A 13,068-nucleotide genomic window follows, 5' to 3' on the forward strand; every position below is an offset into this window, starting at 1 on the left:
ATCTCCTCATCTCTCTCCAATCGTAATCTCCACTCGTAAGCTCGTTCCAAATTACATGCAAATATACAATCATTTTGGTGCAGTAGTCATTTTCGTCTGCTTGGGTGGGCTGCATCGCCCCACCAGCAGTTCATCATTCGCGACGGATTGCAGCTAGTCCTCGTTAGCGACTTGGACCATTTGCAACCGTCGGTCGCGGCGTTTCTCGCGCAAGCAGTCGTACAGCAGGCCGCCGCAAGACAAGTTGGCGGCTGGTTCCCACGAGGGCTCGTCGTAACCGGCCCACTTCACCAGAAACTCTCTGACCGAGCGCTCGGTGATGTTCGAGAGTGGAACTCGATCATCTAAGATCACCTCCACCTCGTACTCGCCAGCGAGCTGGTCTGGCTCCCAGCTGTCCTCGGGCAGCAGCTCCTCGTCGAAGTCAAGTCTCGATCTCTCGGTGACCTCTGGGGTCAGCCGAGTTCTCGGTCGATCGCCAAATTCGCTCACAGCTTTTAATCGCGACACATGCACCACCGGGTAGAACCCGTATCCACTTCGATCAGGCAGCTCCAACTCATATGCATACTCGTCGACCTTTTTCTTGACACGGAAAGGTCCATGCCAGCGATGTGCAGTTTCTTTGACAGCCCAGGTTTCACGCGTTCCATGTATAACCACACTCGATCTCCTGGTTTGAACAGAGAGTTCGCCACCGACCCTTCGTCGGTTCCATCAGTTCCGCCGACTCCTCGTTCACCGTCGGAAACGTCGTCCTGTACTGACCCAGGCATGGATGCCCTTTCCAGTCCACTCAGCGTGGCGATATGCTTCTCAGCACGCCGAGCCTTCTCGGTCGCCTGATACTCTTTAACCATAGCCAGGGCGATCTCTTGTTGTCGGTTGACTTCACGTCGCCACGCTAAGGCGTTGGACTGCCGGCCGAGCCCTCGCTTAAGAGACGAAGGCATCGCTCGAAGGCTCGATCGAGCGTCCCAACCATGCACGAGATAGAATGGGGTGTCCTTCCTTGTAGCATCATGCGAATGGTTGATAGCGAAGATGAGCTTTTCCACAATCTCGTCCCAATCTTGCTGGAGCGGGTCCTCCGCATACACCCGCACAGACTGCATTACGGTCTTAACCGAGCGTTCCTGCTGGCCATTTGCTTGTGGCCGATAGCTTAGTGTAGCCCGAGACCTCGATTGCATCATCTCGGTGAATGCTTGGAAGACCTCACTCATGAAGCGAGGATCTCGGTCGTGACGTATCAACGACGGCGCACCGAACTTTCGGTAGACGCACTCCTCGAACGCTTGTGCCATACAGAGGGCTGAAGTGTCGGCCATGGCTTTACCCAATACAAAACCCGTGAATGCGCACTGAAATAGCAACAGTGCGGTGTTCCCTCGCCGAGCCCTCGGCAGAGGTATAACGAAGTCCATCGATACAATTTGCATCGGGCGCTCGGCCAGGATGTTCCCTGGCGAGTACCCACGGAATTGTGGGACGCTTTTACTTGAGCTACAGTCCCGGCACGAGCGCACATGCCGCTCCACATCGAACAGGCCGATCCAGTAATAGTCCGCCTTAACTCGGTGGTAGGTGCGGACGATACCTTGATGTCCGCCCTCCAGTGAGTCATGGCAGCTCTGTAGGACCTCCTGGACCTTCGTTGTCGACACCACCACCCTAAATGTAGTCTCGTCGGTCCGTTCCTTTCCCCACCGACGGTTCACTCCAAGGAAATAAAGCAATCCATCTTCACTCAGTGCAAACTTGTCGGCCATTTTCCAGGCTTCGCGTGCGGCTTTGTAACTCAGATTTGCCTCTTCTCCTTTCAGCACGTCTTTAGTTCGACCAGCGTAATTCTTCATCTTGGGCGGCGCTTATGCGTCAGCGGCGCCCTTCCTGCACCACCGAGGGATCAATGTCGTCAGCACTCGGTTCGTGCACCGCTGTTGCATCAAGCCTCGGTGTTGGTCCCAGTTGGGCCTGACGCGTGTTTTTCGCGGCCTGGATCGATCACCGAGACTTCCTTCACAAAGCGGACGTGTTATCGCCGCTCTTTTGCTTGGCGTCTGGTCACCGCGGCTACATATCCTGTTTCCCGTACAAAATCGAAAAAAAAGTTCGCCTACGGTTTTGGTCGTGCGGTGGCAGTACTTGAACTCAGTTGACAGAACGTGTAGTCTCTTCCGCCGAGTTTTCCGAAGCGTCAGCCGAGCCTTCGTAGATAACTTCTCGGATTCGATTCAACTCCATCAATTCTTGCTTCCTTTCATCACTGTCTACTACCACCGAGGCCTTCTTTTCCAATGTTTCGCTCGCGAGCGAATCAGCGGCCGCATTGAATTCGCGTTTGCATGCAAGTATTTCACCGAGCGAAGTCTCGCCGTGAGTTCCTTGTGCTTGTTCAGTTGTGCCATTAACGACTCCTTACGACAAGCGATCACCCCTAGGGATTGCTGGATTGCGAGTCTCGAGTCTCCCACGATAACTAAGTCATTGGCCCCATGTTCTAGGGCCGCCGAGACGCCATTATTCATGTCGGTGTACTCGGCGAGGTTTACCGTCGTGGTCTCGAGATAAGCACTCGCAGCGATCACTATATTCCATTCCGGGGGTCTCCACAAAATCCATGCACAACTACCATAGCCACCGTGCTTTTCAGTTTTGGCTGATCCATCGAACGAGAGTACAAAACCTCGGTGTGCACGGGGCAGTCGCGAATATAGCAACTGGGGGTCCACACGAACAGTCGGGGAACCACGTGTCGGTGGGGTCACCGGGGCCAGCGAGTCTTCGAGGTCGACGAAACTAGTAATGGTCGACTGCAAGAGTTGCGCAAAAGCGCAATCTTTCTCCTTAACTCGCTGCACCACCAGGTGCCACGGCGACAGTAATACCGCAAATTGGGTAGCTCGTCCAAACAGAGTCTTTGACTTGTGGACCCAGTCGAGTGTTGAAAATCGCGTGTAGACATGGATGATCCGACCTGCGAGTTGGGTGTAACACACCTTCAACATTTGGAGCAGGGCCAGGACCTCCTTTTCGGCCGGGTGATAATTCATCTCTGCGTCCTTGAGGAATCGGCCGCAGAAATCGTACCGGGTGCATTTTCCACCATGTTCTTGCATCAGCGTTGTACTAAGCGCCCACTCGTTTGCAAAGAGTGTTACGAGGACTGCTCGGTCACGGTCGAAGTGTCGGAGGATCGGTGCCTCACCGACCTTTCGTTGTAATGCAGCAAAGCTTCGCTTGGCGGCACTGAGGTCACCGCCGTCCGTGAAATCTTCGTCCTTCAGCTGATATAGTGCCGCTCCATATACTGCAAAGTCTTGGATGAACCGGCTGTAGTAGTTTAGCGCACCGAGGAATGTTTGTATCCCCTTTTTCGACCGAGGAAATGAAAGCTGCTTTGAGCTTTTTGGGGTCAGCTCTGATGCCTGCTCGCGTCACTTCATGCGACAAAAAATCAACCTTGGGCTGCACAAAGATGCTCTTAGTGAAGCTCACACTAATACGGCACTCTTCGAAGCGGGCGAGCAGTCGGTCCAAAGTCTCGAGGCAGTCGTCAAACGACTCACCCCCGAAGCAAATATCATCCACAAATGATCGGCGCCCAAACACCGGAACTAGCGAAGACTCGTCGGGCTCTCCAGTTGCGAACATGTCGGCCGCCGGGCTATTAATGAGTTCCGCGACCGAGTCCTCGGCCCGAGTGCTGTCGCAGCTTGGTTCAAACTTCGTGGGTGCCTGGTTTGGGTCAGGTGACGGATCGTCCGACGGTTCAGCCAGGGTCCGTCCGAGGGTTCGACCAAGGTCTCGGCCACTCTCCTCCGCACACCGCATTAACTCTGCGTAGTGTTTCCATCCACCTTTCGGTTGTACAAACCCCCACAGAGCATTATCGAGCATGTGTTGGTAAATCATCGGTGCATTCTATAGTCCAAAGAGCATCCTGAGCCACTCGAAGTGACCGAGGGCACACACGAAGGCCGAGATTTGGCGAGCCCTCGTTGTCATCATAATCGCCCAAAATCCACTTGCCGCATCCAACGAGCAGTACCACAGATACTTTTCGAGGTCGGTGAGAAGGTCGTCGATCAGAGGCATTGCATATTCCATGATTGCGGTGATGGCATTCACCATCTTGTAATCAATGCACAGCCGGATGTCCTCGCCGTTCTTTTTCAACACAATCACGATCGGCGAGGCCCACGGGCTGTTCGAAAACGCTATCAGGCCTGCCGTGAGCAAGCCTCGTAGTAGCTCGTACAGCATCCGTAGGTGCCGGAGGGGTACTCACCGAGCTCTCTGTTTGATGGGCGAGCGTTCGTTCACATCGATACCACACACCACACCATAAGCGGACGGCCTTTTGATCACTTTAGACCCGTAAAAAGTGTTGACCCAATTTTGACCTGCGCAGCGGTTGACCCATAAAAAAGGTTATCAGAACGGAGCTGTGTTCTACAGTTGGTTTAGCGAAGAGTGGGAAGGAGCATCGCCCAGCTGCCTTGACCAACGCGGAATCTGGGAACACAAAGTCTTGCAGCATTTGTACGACATGGTTTAACGCCCTACTTTGGCTTATTGGCGACTCACCACACGAACACTTTCCAGCGTCAGCTCAAGCGGCAGCATTGACTCGTTCATTTTCTCTCCAATCTGAAAATGAACAAGCGATCCCATGAATTTTAATTTTAGTGGCTTTACTGACTATGCTAACCAAGTGATAGTTTCAGATTAGCTCCTGAGGTTTGTTGAACCCTTTCAAGCTTTTATGTATGTGATGAGTAGATCAGCTTGAGCTAATGGTAGCATTTTATCTACGAGATGATGCGAACTGAGCGACGCTCTGGTGTGGCAGCAAACTCGAAAATGAAAGGCATCGCAACCTCGTCAAGATAATGGATTGCTGTCCCTGCCTCAGAGTGAACCGTGTGAGGATTGCCGTTGATGACACTAATGAATGCACCCTTGGGCGACAGAGGGAACTTATCCCTTGTACATGCCAAAAAGTCGCCGTTGTGAGACTTAAGGGCACTTCTGTGGTCCTGAGTAGCTCAGGAGGAACGATTGAGCGCTATCTCCAGCTCATGACCGGATCAGGGAGAAACTGCGCGTCCTCCGAATTCAATGTCCCCGCCAAATAGCACTCCCAGATCGGGAACACGAGGATATAATCCGGTGTGAACATGTCATTAAAGTTGTCTGCGACTAAATCCTTCAAGTAGCCCTGCAGCAGCTCCGTCAAATCACACTCTCCAGCACAGTACATGTCATGATTCAAGGTGCTGCGCCGGCGACCCAACGCCCAGATGATCCAAGCATCTTCAACAAGTTAAATTCATATATGTGGGAAACAACCAGAATGCAAGAGGTGTCAGGCCTGGCGAACTTAATCAAACTGTCGCGACGAGGAACAATTACCCCGGGGATGTATGAGTTCAACAGCTTACCTCCAAGGCTTAAGGAAACATTACGTCGGGGTTGTATTCGAGAATATAGCCCAAGATGGCCACCGGACAATGCATCAATTAGGCAAAGCCAGCTAAGGCTTCGTACCCCTTAGGCAGTGATGGCCAGCATCGGGCGTTGCTGCAGGAAGTTGAAGTTGTAATGTTGCAGGAGTGGATCAGGGAGAAGAATAATCGGACGAAGTGGGGCTAAAGACGAAATGTATTTGTTGTTGGGCACAGATAAAACCACTCTATGGTATAAAGCCTCCACCAGGCCAGGCTGCTTTCGTTCGCAGTGGCAGTTCGGGCTTAGTTGGTGCTGTTGTTGCGGATGTAGTACGGGGTGTTCATGAACTCCTCCTCGCAGTACGGGAACAGCGTGTCGTCGTCCGAGGGCGTGAACAGATGCTTGCCAGCGTAGATCATGACGTAGCAGCCGGCGAAGGCGCAGCCCACGATCACAATCATCGAGGCACCCTTGTCGAAGATAGACATGGTCCTCCACGACACGCGCATGTAGATGATGAGCGGCATGAGCAGGCAGCTCGTGGTGTGGGCCGTGGCACCTGTGAAGTCCTGCAGGTCGAGGAAGCGCTTGCGAGCGAGCACAGCGATGACCACGAGGGTGGCGATGATGGCAATGCGCAGGGCGATGTAGCGCAGCGGGTTGTTCTTGTACGGCGCGTGCAGCTCCTCCTCGCTGATCTCCTCGCCGAACTCCAGGGCGACGCGCAGGTGCGACATACGGCCCTCGGACTTCTCAACCAAGCTAGCAGCAGACACCTGACGGCCGTCCAGCGGCGTGGAGCTCTGGATGTACGACTGCTTCTCGTGAATCTCCATATCGTGCTCGACGTTGACCAGGTCGCGGTCGGGGTTGAAGCGCTCGATCTCCGGGCCCTTGTGCATGCCAAGGATGAGGCGTTCAGCCATGTAGAACGGGGGCATCATGAGCGTCGAGAAGGCGATGGAAATGTGCATCTGCATGAACAGGTAGGCCATGACGACGGCACCACGGTCAGCGGTGAAGCCCAGCGGGGCCACGCCGAGCGGGTCCGACGTGCTCACGATCGAGTACAGGATGTTGCCCGACAATTGACAGCCGCCAGCGGTGTAACCAGCGAGAGCGATGGTGAGGAAGAAGCCCGAGATGAAGAGGATGGTGATCACCACGACGCGGGGCATACGCTGCGGCTGCGAGTGCTCGCGCTGCAGGTCGGGCACCACGATGGCGGCACCGTAGGCGAGCGCGAGGTTACCGAAGCAGGTCACGACCTGGTGGGCAGTCACATCGGGCGACGGGATCGAGCCGTGTCCGCGCATGTTCCACTGCAGCACAATGACGGCGATGATGTCGGCGACGACCGTGCCAAGGCAACCGGCGAAGGCCATGCCGGCGCTCTCCTTCAGGGTCGGGATCAGGCACACGGGGACGACCATGATGGCCATGAAGATAATCCATACCGTCTGGCTGAAGCAGTCCGGGAACAGCACGTCGAGCAGGGTGCTACCGAGCACCAGGAAGGCGCAGGGCACCAGCAGACACACGCCCATCTGGGAGACGACGGTGAAGAAGCGGCCGTACTTGCCGAGGGCCCACTCACCCAGGTCGCCGTACGTCTTGACGGACGACGGCGCCACCAACATGATCTTGGACAGCTTGAGTGTCGCGTACGTGTTGGCGAAGATCATGAAGGCCAGGGCGATGGAGGCGAAGAACGGGCCGGCGCGGGCGTAATTGGACGGCATGGCCAACGAGCCGATGCCGCACACGCAGCAGAAGAGGTTGAAGGACGCCTTGGCATCTTCGATGGTGAAGAAGGCGGGCTTTCCGCTGCCGGACGTCATCTTGAAGCGGTCGAGGCGGAGGAGGCTGGACTTCTCCGGGAGAAGGTGAATTCGAAAGTGAGCGAGTTAATGCGGCTGCACGAAAGCCTCGTCCGTCGTCCGATCCGCTGCTGCAGGTCAGTCCAGCCTTTCTCCTGTGCCCAAGCGAACTCCAACTTGGTGGCCAAGCGCGGGGGGCACTTCAGCGGCTCTGGCGCATGTGCTCGTGCAGAGCAGCTACCGCGACTTGGCAGCATAATTGCCAAGCGATTAAATAAGGCGTGTCCGGGACACGCCACTTGTCCATGCTTGCAACTCGCAACCATGTGCGCGTTGTAATTGCAGAGACTCGCCAATATACGGACACAGTCAAAAGCGCGGACGCGACACAGAAGGCTCTGCAGCTGAAAAACGTCTCCCATGTACATGTATGGTATTATTCATTGCGATATCTTAAACCTGCTGTCTCCGTATGCATGGTGGCGATGGGCACTGCCGCTATTCCGGATGGGCTTGCCGCCTCGCATGTTAATACTGAAGGAGGAAGGATGCGCGGCACTAATGTACGCGCCCAGCCACCCGTCAACCGAGACGGAGCGGTGCTCCTCTCCGCCCCATCCCTCCCTGCAGCAATTCGCCTCAGTTGCGGACCATGCACCGGAAGTTACTGTAGTTCCGGTGCATGAACACGACCCCATCCTCCAGTATTGATCGCCCCACAACTGCCAATGAGAAGCATCCCCCTATCCGGTTTGACGCGCCGCGGGTGGCACCCGGGGTGCATCAGAAAGGGTAAGACAACTACCGGCGGTATCCCCCACAGGCTCATGACGAGCAGCGCGTAGCTGCCGTTCGCAGCGGCTCCGCTCTAAGATACAGCACCGGCTGCTGCACAGCTTTACGTGATTTTTAATATAGTTAATCAAACGGAGAAAAACGGACGCCGTCGTCTAGAGCCGGGGATCGGTGCAACGGATCCTTCCTCCCTAACGGCCGCGAGGTTCAAGCCCACCACGCGGCAGGAAGCGAGGGCCAATAGTATATCCCACAAGGATCCGCAATCGCGCCGTGGTTCATAAGAAAATAAGTGCTCGTTGCCGAAAGTTACGCATCGGAGGGTGAGACGGGTGTCCGCCGCGTGTAGTCACTCCACAATATGGCTGCATTCGACTGGATCAATCGGCTTAAGCTACAGCACCGGTAGACGACATCCCTTTAATCGCCGATTACACACAAACGTACGGTTCCCATGTGGACAATCTCGGGCATTGGGCCCTTTTTACGCAGGAATATCCTTCGGATTGTTGCTTGACGTTCTCAATGCACCAAAATTCGCGTTGGCGATCCAAGTGCGGCCCCAGCTCAGTGAGAGTGAGAGTCGGGGGGTTTTAGCATTCGACGCCACGTGTGAGGGGTGTGCTGGGTGGCAGTGGTTGGGCTCCTAATTGCAGATCGATGTTAAAGAGTTAAGCTGGTCTAACTTCGTGTGCATACGTATGGTGACTTCGACACCAAAGATCTCGGTGGGCTTGCAGGTGTGCTTCAAAGCCCAATCCATGTTTGCAGCACTCGCTTGAAGTTGAGTCACGTACCTACGACTAGTTTGAAGTTCGACACTCGACTCGAGTGCTGGGGTTGAGACCCCTTCTACCGCAGGGGTCTACCGCTACACGCTGATCCACATCTGTATTCTATCGGCTGCTATTATGGGTTCGTTCCGTGCTGCACAGCATCGTAGAAGGTAGGCTTATCGCGCCACTATTATCGCGAGACCCTTCCAGTAGGTAAGCCAGCTCCATACCAATTCCAACGCTCCCTCCCTATCCTGGCCTGAGGACCGGAACAACATGTAGGTATACCATCCGAGCTATTGTTTTGTACTTCAGTAGCACTGAAGTAGCACAGTCCCGTTATCTCGAGAACTGAGACCTGTGTGCAGAAGCGCATCGCCTCGCCATTTAGCTACCTACGACTGTTTGGGGACGACCTGTATCATTTAGCGTCGCGTTGAAGCATAGGCCTGGTGTGCACTTAGGCGCCTACAAGCGTTAGCTCAACGTGCAATTGTATCAATGTTACAAACTTTTGAAGCACACCGCGTGTTGAGTAACGTCGTGACGATAGCGCTACACCCCAGGGCGGTTTGAAGGGAACAAGCTGGTAAAACATATTTTTGCTTCAACACTATGACAACGAACATCGAGGCTTTGTTTTTCTGGAGGCGGGCCAGTTCAATATACATGCACGTTTAGTTTTCAATCTCGGACTAGTGTTTGGACTGCAGGAGAAAACCCAACTGTCCGACCGCGTCATGGAGAAGGCGGACAAACTACATGTACTGAAACGGAATTTCGATATGGCTTGCACGGTGAATCGTCGTGAATACAGTATCGACAGTACTGTACGTGTACTTCCGAAGTAGAGATGTATAGCGACACCCACAACGAAAGCTCTCAGCAGTTGTTATAGGTGTCTCGGGCTCGAGTGTTTCAGAGATCCTCTATTTATGTTATGTTAAAACTATAGAGTCCTGACTTTTCTGTAGGCTGAGCCTAATTGAAGCGTTGTTTGGTGGCCGTCCTGGCTTGTAGTGCGCATCCAACCCTGCCTGAGGGAATCTTGGATTTTTGGAGAGAGGTTTGTAAAGTCAAAAGTACTGGAGGGTAGTACTCTTTTGGTCGCAAGCTTGAGTATTGTCTTTGTTATTGATATTTTAGGTGTCTCGGGTTACTCGAATCGAGATTCTCGATTTGGATCATAATTCAATAATATTGTATATACTAGTGGAGCATCACGAATACGTGTTGCTTGATGGGGCGACACCTCAAAATATGTGGACAAATTTTTGGGCGACGCCCCTCACGTTTCCTGGAACTAAGCCGTGCTAAAGCACGGAGAAGCTCTGGATTTTATCATGAAGCAAGTGCTGCTTCTTAGCTACACAGCCTCTCTATTTGTACTAGTACATCTTGAAGCATCCTAGGAAATCCATTCCGTTAGATAGAGTTCTTTCATCGTCTTAACTGGCGTCACATTACGGCGCCCGAACCACGGTGCCTGTGTCGGACCACTATGAACAGAACCTCGTACGAATGAGAAGAATGTCACCACGCTGTCAAGTGAAAGAAAGACAAATAGCCAGAGTCGATCATATATAGAGACTTCGCTATAATTATGCAGGGCTGGAACAATACATATTGAAAATTGTATTGTCGCTGCCGGGCATCAATTTTTCAATCTTTGCAATCTATCGAACAATCCAACATATAATACACATCCGCAAGATGTACAGCAGTCTAGTCGTCAAACTCATTGTCACTCTCGTCGGACTCCACATCTGAATTGTGCCTGGCCTCGATGGTGGCTCTCGAAAGCTCGTGAAGAGAGAAGACCTTCTTGTTCTGCAGCATGACGATCACGTGCTCGAATATCGTCGGCTCAACCACGTTTGCTTTTGCTCCGAGCTGCTCCTTGGGACTTCCATGCTGGACTATCAACATATCAAACAGGTCCCGTACGTCTGCGACCGTGAGGCGTGGTACCTGAAGTTGGTGGGTTGCATACGCAAACACCATGAGATCCTCATGCAGTTCGCACGAGAGACTCCTTGCAATCTCAATCTCGCTACCGCAGCACAATCAACATTTTCATCTAACGATCACAATATATTGATGAGTGCAACAATTGTTTTTCCAGGCGCAGGTTCAGCTGCATTTATCGACTAGGATACCGTACACTCGCCCTAGTAGTTGGTCACGTTGAGGTGGTCGAGTGCCATGACCTTGGCTCACGCCAAATTTAACAAGTGCCTGAAGATGCCCTCCTCCGAAGCGAACAGTTGCACCGCCACCTTCAGCTTGGGCGCCGCCAGCAGCGCTAGGTCCGTGTCCATTGTGTACACGCCTTTCCCTCAGCCTTGCACTCCTTCTCCGGCACCTCCGTCCACGTCTCGTTCAGGAGCACATGGAATTACTCGTTCGACAGCGTGAGCGAGCCGTTGCTGTACGAGCCGCTGTAGCCCTTCGCCTTCTGCTCCGTGCGTTTCCGTTGTTGGCGTCCGTGCGTCCGCCCAGGAAGTCGATGGCCACGTTACCGACCAGGTCGGCCGGCGACAGCGTTGGGTACGACTCCTTCACAGACTCCAGCGCGGAGATGATCTTGTCCACACCGCCGTTCACCGTCCAGTTCTTCTGCGGCGAGAAGCATCGTGGCGTTGCTGGGACCTGGTAAGAAAGCCTAGATAGCTGAGTCCTGAGACGCGTGATCATAGCCACACAATTCTGGTGTTGCTGGGTCTTGGCAACAAAAACATAAATAGCGGAGCCCGGAGACGCCTGCTTGCAGCTACGGGTGCACGGGAGATCATATACGACCGAACAACGTAGCCTCGGTTAGGGAGCATGGAATCGTATAACTGAGAATAACATCGATCTATTTGTAGTCGGGCGGATTTCTACTGCCGGGCCTCGTAACTTGAGCCTCTCATGAAAGTTAAGGCTAAATGACTACAAACAACGTCCAGATTATCTTGTCACGCGAATGTCACCCCTAAAAGACTCAGGCAACACGCACTGGATAATATACTATCCGCCCATTGTATAAAACCTAACAGGTTCGTCCCGATACATTATTTATTCTTTTGTCATCTTATAAGTGATTCAGGGATCTGTGTTTGTATAGGGACTAGTACGCGCACTTGTATCGCCCCAACTACTCTGGATAAAATCCAGAGAACATCATCCCCGCCATGGCGAAAATGATGACGACACCGACAGGCGGAGGCAAGCAACGGTCTGTCAAAGGAGGGGGCAGCGAACAGCTCAGCGGTGCGTACTTTGTACTATGTGGCTGTAGCGTGATACGGTGTTGCGTGACGCAAGAGCACTCGGGATCTACCGCGGCTGCTATCGAATTACTCTCGTCGCTCAAGCCGCATTCTAATGTCGTCTCTAATGGGGCTAATCATTTACTGATGCAGGGCACTGTCGCGGTGGAAATGGCAGGCCTACACGCACAGGCAGTACTCCGGCGCAACCCCTCCTCCCTGGAGCAGGTTGCACAGTGGCGCACCTCAGTCGTAGTGCCCAGCGTGCACGACGGTCGCCGTTCGCAGCAGCCAGCAGCCGCAGACTTTTTACGCCTACTTCTTACGATGCGCCGTTTTTACGAGATATATTAAGGATTGCAGTTTTTTTGCTAAATCAGGTCCTATTAAGCGGTCTTAACAGGCCTTCAATTGTGCTAAACTTAGCGATTTAAGCCATTTCCGCGGACCCCTATAGTGAAGGCGTTTTTTTCTGTTTAATAACTTCGAACCTTGCGTTAACGTCATCTGGTCACAGTCGCCGGTTCAGCTGGCGCAAGAGTACAACATTTTCAGCAAAGTATCCCACTCCATAATGTTCGTAAACAGAGTTTTTTTTTGCAAAATTCGGTCTCTAGTAGACAAGATTCTTAATTGTACACCTAACCCATTCTCAAAACTGATAAGTCCCTTCGTAAAAACGTAAATCAGAATGGAAATCAGAGTAATGTACCACACACAAATCCATAAAGCAGAGTCCATGATTATAGGGGGGCTTCGCCCCAATTATATGGATGGTTTCAAAAAGAAATAAAACGTGTCCTAGATGATTTAAGTATGCGAGAGACGAAGCAGGCCCAGCTTGGCCGCAGCGGTGTAGCTAGTGGCAGTGTACGTGTAATTAAAGCAGAGAGAACGGTCGCATACAGCCACCAGGGATGGTAAATTTTCTTATATTCAATTTTCCTACATCTTCTTTTATTGAAA

The 13,068-nt window shown here is 52.9% G+C and overlaps 2 protein-coding genes across 2 annotated transcripts; both read right to left on the reverse strand.

The window, feature by feature from the left end:
* Positions 1–5,759: 5,759 nt before the first annotated feature.
* Positions 5,760–7,298, reverse strand: IUM83_08810 (Amino Acid/Auxin Permease (AAAP) Family; the record flags this gene model as incomplete). The annotated part of the gene is made up of 1 exon (XM_067933206.1): positions 5,760–7,298. The coding sequence occupies one exon, from the start codon at positions 7,296–7,298 to the stop codon at positions 5,760–5,762; it is 1,539 nt and encodes a 512-aa protein (XP_067794153.1).
* Positions 7,299–10,573: 3,275 nt separating this feature from the next.
* Positions 10,574–11,545, reverse strand: IUM83_08811 (Catalase/peroxidase HPI; the record flags this gene model as incomplete). Its single annotated transcript, XM_067933207.1, has 2 exons — positions 10,574–10,767; positions 11,371–11,545. 2 exons carry the CDS (start codon positions 11,543–11,545, stop codon positions 10,574–10,576), a joined length of 369 nt encoding a protein of 122 aa, XP_067794152.1.
* Positions 11,546–13,068: the final 1,523 nt, after the last annotated feature.

Source organism: Phytophthora cinnamomi, assembly GCF_018691715.1.
Source record: "Phytophthora cinnamomi strain GKB4 chromosome Unknown Contig26, whole genome shotgun sequence".
Taxonomy (NCBI): Eukaryota; Oomycota; class Peronosporomycetes; order Peronosporales; family Peronosporaceae; genus Phytophthora; species Phytophthora cinnamomi.